The sequence below is a fragment of the Impatiens glandulifera genome, chromosome 1, assembly GCF_907164915.1.
Source record: "Impatiens glandulifera chromosome 1, dImpGla2.1, whole genome shotgun sequence".
Lineage (NCBI taxonomy): Eukaryota > Viridiplantae > Streptophyta > Magnoliopsida > Ericales > Balsaminaceae > Impatiens > Impatiens glandulifera.
In genome coordinates, this window is record NC_061862.1 from 128541209 (window position 1) to 128547053 (window position 5845).

The 5845-nt window shown below is 32.4% G+C and overlaps 2 protein-coding genes across 2 annotated transcripts; both read left to right on the top strand.

The window, feature by feature from the left end:
• Positions 1–2438: 2438 nt before the first annotated feature.
• On the top strand, positions 2439–2795 carry LOC124943013 (zinc finger protein GIS-like). The gene has a single exon (XM_047483584.1). The coding sequence runs from the start codon at positions 2439–2441 to the stop codon at positions 2793–2795; it is 357 nt and encodes a 118-aa protein (XP_047339540.1).
• A 197-nt stretch (positions 2796–2992) lies between these two features.
• Positions 2993–3823, top strand: LOC124943020 (zinc finger protein 6-like). The gene is made up of 2 exons (XM_047483590.1): positions 2993–3285; positions 3370–3823. The coding sequence occupies exons 1-2, from the start codon at positions 2993–2995 to the stop codon at positions 3821–3823; spliced, it is 747 nt and encodes a 248-aa protein (XP_047339546.1).
• The last annotated feature ends 2022 nt before the right edge of the window (positions 3824–5845 follow it).

Here is a 5845-nt window from a genome sequence, read left to right on the forward strand (position 1 = left end):
ATGTTATTTGTGGGTATTTAAAATGAAGAAACTGTATGGGATGCGGCTTGGATCAACTTGATACTTAATTTGAAGAATATTTTCAGCATCTCTAATGAACTTGATGCTTAATTTAAGATGTTAATAGATATTAAAATCATGTAATTATTTAATTTATCTGTATTTTAGGTATTCATATTGATTATTTCTCAAATAAATAGAAAAGAATAGGTAATAATGTTTGATTTTTTTTATTAATTTTATTAACCATTGAAATGTTTATGTTAAAGCTTTATTGAGCCAATATTGTCTAATTTTTAATTTTAATAAAGTACTATACTATACACACCCACGTTTCTTGGATATGGTTTCTCTTAAAAGTAAGTAATAATGTTTGAAGTAAAGAGTATATAAAAAATTATGTTTGGAATGTGTTTTATTAAGCTATATTGAGCCAATATTGTATCATTTTTTAAAGTCATAGAAGCCCTGTTTAATGTGTTGTTTGTCGTATTTGAAATGAAGATTTTATTTTATTTAGGATATTGGGAAATAATATAATCACGTTTTTTAGATGTCGTTTCTCTAAACTTAATTCGTTTAATGTATTTTTATAATTATTTTCTTTTCGTTCATCCATTTTTGTTTGTCTTTACAGTTCTAAAGTCATTATACCATCACATTTTTCATGATTCTTGATTTTTCAATAAACTTATAAAATTGTTAGAAAAATAAAAGAACTGTATTAATTGGCATAGAATTCTATTTTGATTAAAAATCTGGCCTCCTTTATTACCATTAAACTTCTTCCTTTTTTGTTAGTATAGATAAACATTAAAAAAAATATTAATTTACTTTTATTGAAAATTAAATGTCGTTTTGAACATTTTCATATATAGTTTTATTTGAGAAATTGTAACACATTTTAACATCTTGTTATTTGTAAATGTAAATAAAAAATAATTCAAACTCTCTTCATGTGTAATTAGGATGGATATTATTTGGGAATTATCTTGTAAGAATCTTTAGATTTTTACTATCTTCAAATATAAAAAATCTCTTTATGGTATAATATCTTTTCATCAATTAGTGTAGAGATTTTTTACAATAATGCTCTTAAACTCTTTAGACTATCCACAGCAGGGTGTCAAATAAGGTATCAAATGGGTGTTAAAATAATATCAAATGGTGCAGCAAAGTATCAAAATTAAGTGTAAAAATATGGGTATCAAATTTTGATACGGGACCAAATTTGATGTGGCCCAATCACAGCATTCCAAGTGGCAGCGCTGGTGGTTACTTTTTTGTTTTTGTTTTCTTTTTTAAATACACTTTTGCTTAATAATTGATCAATATATATATATATATATATATATATATATATATATCATTATTTTTTATTTTTAGAGATCTATAAATAGAGATTTGGTTTGTGTCATTTGTACACCAAAAAATTTCTGAAATTTTCCACCATATTATCATTCTTGTTTGTATCACCTTTCTTCATATCATCATATGGATATTCCCCCAAACCTTTTCAATCTCGAAGAGATTCAACAACAATGGGAGTTGGAGGAATCTTTACTCAAAAGGCAAAAAGAAATTCTCGAAGAGCTTCAAAGGCGAAACAATCGATCACGTAAAAGAAATTATGTATAAATGATGTAGAAGTGAGAGAAAGTGAAAATAATTTTGATACCTTAAATAACACTCTGATTTAGGATATGCTAAAAAGTGGGTGTTAAAATAGGTGTTAAACTGACGTGGCAGGGTATTAAATGAAAAAAATTGATACCCTGCTGTGGATATTCTTAGTGTATATATATATTGTAAAACAACTTAGTCTCTTCACACTCACACATATCATCTTCCTTCCTAACATCAAGAGAAAAATATTTTTAGAAGATGGAGGGCAGTCATGAAGTGAAGGAGGGAGACGATGTTGTTGTGGAAGGTCCAACCACTGGATCTGAGTGGGTTCTTAACATGGAACCCTTGAATGAACACAACCTGGTTGGCTCTAGTGTGTTGGATTCCTCCTCTCTCTTGGAGGAAAATAAGGTAGAGTTACCTTCTCAGAAAAGATCTTTCTCTTGCGACTATTGTAACCTATCTTTCTAGGATTTCCGTGCTTTGGGAGGGCACCAAACTTTGCATAAGCGTGAGCGTGACCTCGTAAACAAAGAATTTGAGTTGCGTAGGTATTACCAGTCCCCTCCTCCTGCATACCATCACTACCCTTACACACATCACCTTGAATAACACTCTACTGTAGGATATGCTAAAAAGTGGGTGTTAAAATAAGTGTTAAGCTGACGTGGCAAGGTATTAAATGAAAAAATTTGATACCCTGCTGTGGATAGTCTTAGTGTATATATATATTGTAAAACACCTTAGTCTCTTCACACTCACACATATCATTTTCCTTCCTAACATCGAGAGAAAAATATTTTTAGAAGATGGAGGGCAGTCATGAAGTGAAGGAGGGAGACGATGTTGTTATGGAAGGTTCAACCACTGGATCTGAGCCGGTTCTTAACATGGAACCCTTGAATGAACACAACCCGGTTGGCTCTAGTGTGTTGGATTCCTCCTCTCTCTTGGAGGAAAATAAGGTAGAGTTACCATCTCAAAAAAGGTCTTTCTCTTGCGACTATTTTAATCTATCTTTCTTGGATTTCCGTGCTTTGGGAGGGAACCAAACTTTGCATAAGCGTGAGCGTGACCTTGTAAACAAGGAATTTGAGTTGCGTAGGTATTATCAGTTCCCTCCTCCCGCATACCGTCACTACCCTTACACCCATCACCTTGAATAACACTCTGCTGTAGGATATGTTAAAAAGTGGGTGTTAAAATAGGTGTTAAGTTGACGTGGCCAGGTATTAAATGAAAAAATTTGATACCCTGCTGTGGATAGTCTTAGTGTATATATATATTGTAAAATACATTAGTCTCTTCACACTCACATATATCATCTTCCTTCCTAACATCGAGAGAAAAATATTTTTAGAAGATGGAGGGAATTCATGAAGTGAAGGAGGGAGACGATGTTGTGGAAGGTCCAACCACTGGATCTGAGCCGGTTCTTAACATGGAACCCTTGAGTGAACACAACCCGGTTGGCTCTAGTGTGTTGGATTCCTCCTCTCTCTTGGAGGAAAATAAGGTAGAGTTACCTTCTCAGAAAAGGTTTTTCTCTTGCGACTATTGTAACCTATCTTTCTCGGATTTCCGTGCTTTGGGAGGGCACCAAACTTTGCATAAGCGTGAGCGTGACCTCGTAAACAAGGAATTTGAGTTGCATAGGTATTACTAGTCCCCTCCTCCCGCATATCGTCACTACCCTTACACCCATCACCATTCACCTATGTTTTCTTCCGCATTAAACAGAACTTCTCCATTAAGGTTAAGATACACTAATAAGCCATTTCCTTTAGGGTTTCAAATGGGTTCTTATACCAATGGGCCTCCATTTAATGGGTCAAACAATCATAATGGATCAATTTTTTTGTCCTTTTCTAGTCCAAGATCCCCAATCATGCCTCACAACTATGTGTCCCCACAACCACTATACTCAAGTAGGTTTAGGAGTACTGGAGTGTATCATGCAAACATTAATGGTGGTGGTGGTAGTGGCAGTGGTGGAGGCAATAACATCAATATTGCACCACCATTTAGGTTCCCGGGAAGTATTAGGAACCATGGAGGAGGTGTGTCGAGGTATCTTTCAGAGCCACTGAATCCCCATGGGAATAGCACTATGGATGCAGGCTTTCTCAATCTTGTTAATGGATCTGTGGAAGGTGATGGTGGAGGTGAACTTGATTTGGATCTGAAACTTTGAAAGATGTGATTTGTTTCATTTCCTTCTTTTTTTTCAAGGACTTTTTTTTTATTTGTTGTTGTTGTAGTTTAAGAAAAAAGAAGTTGAATAATTGTGATGGCATTTCTTATTAGTTTTTATGGTTTTTTTAAATGGGATGTAACATGTTCTTGGTTTTTAATATAATTTATTTTTTATTTAATGATTATTCATCTTATTTTATTGTAAATTCCGAAAACACATCCACACGACAAAATAAATTAGTAATAATAATGCAAAACGCTGAATTAGGAAGACATGTTTATTTGTTTTATAATTCTCATATCCTCCCAAATCAATCAAATATGTTATTAAAAATATTGTATTAACTAATTTCCTCCCTATTTATGAAATAAACATAAGCTATTTGTTATTTACCACACAAATGTTACAAAATATAGAGAAGCAATAAATACATTTTTCACTCTTCAATCACTACACCAAAATTGATTTTTATAAGCACATAAAACCGTTTTTTTCTAGCGCATAAAATCGTGCGATGCTTCACATATTGTAGTTTAAACTTTAATGTGGAGTCCACCAATGTTTATGTTAAGACATAAATTTGTGTAGTTAATAATTATGAGCTGGTAAATCTATTTTAGATGTTGTTATTATTCTTAAATTTATTTTACTATTATTTTATTTAATGTATTATCAATACTTAAACTAAATATTTAAAATCAAAATTATAAATTTCAATTCTCAAATTATTATATAATTTCATACACACCTCTTTTAAAAAGTCAATAATTAAATATCTATTAATCAAATTTCAATTCCAAATAAGCAAGTTAATAGAATCTACTCATCAAAGGATGAGAAATGAGCAGCAATAGAAAGTTCAGGGGAAATAATTGCAAATAACAAAAAGAAAGATTGAAGTATTTAAATTTGATTTCAGAACATTAATGTAAAAATAAATAATTATAAGATGTCGGAGTGCTTCGTAGACAGCATAATTAAATACAAAAACCACGTCAATTTTAGGTGAAATGGTTGATTCTAGGAAGATCCCTTAACTATTGAAGATCTTTCCCTAATGTCGCACCTCCCATTGAGCCAACACCCACACAAATTTAATGAATAAATAAGAAACTAAATAAATGTTTATATAACAACTCTATGTTTTCTTTTCCAATCACAAAAGAGATGTTCACTCTTTAGATTCAACTTATGTGCATATGCATTGCATCGTACTTTGTTACTGTAAAAATATGTTTATATTATATGTTTTTATAAGTTTATAGACTTATTAAAACCTGATAGATATTTCAGGGACTGTAACAGATTTATTACATTAATAAAAGGGATCGAAGGCTCCCAAAGCCATTCATGTTTTTCTAAATCAGCTTCTTCATTCTTCTCAAACCTAATTCAACAAATCAATCCAAAGTTCAGAAACTTCACATGGTATCAGAGCTAGATGCTCGTCGAAATCAAGAAGACGAAGAAGAGACTCAGATTAACATTGACGATTCTTCTTCCAGCGATTACCTTACATCTTCTTCAACAAATAGTTCGAACGGCGAAAGATCAAGAATGTCTAGAAAGAAGAAAGACGAAAATGATGTGCTAACGATGCGTAAGTCAGGTCATACAGGAGCGATTATATGTACTACTATTTTTAATGGTGGAAATTATATTGGTTGGAGTAGTGGAATGCAATTAGCGCTAGAAGCGAAATCAAAGTTAGGGTTTATTGATGGATCTTTAGTTGTACCAAAAGAATCAGAATTGTTTGATAAATGGCGAAAAATGAACTGTTTAGTCCGTTCTTGGATTCTGAACACTGTGTCGGATGAGATTAAATCAAACTATTCTTCCACAACCACATCGTTGGACTTATGGCTTGATATCAAAGAACGATATAAAGAAAACAACGGTCCACAAGCTTATCAGATCCAGAAGGCCATTAGTAACCTGAGATAGGGTACATCAAGTCTTGAAAAATATTTTTCCAAGATCAAGAATCTCTGGGATGAATTGATGGTCTTAGAACTG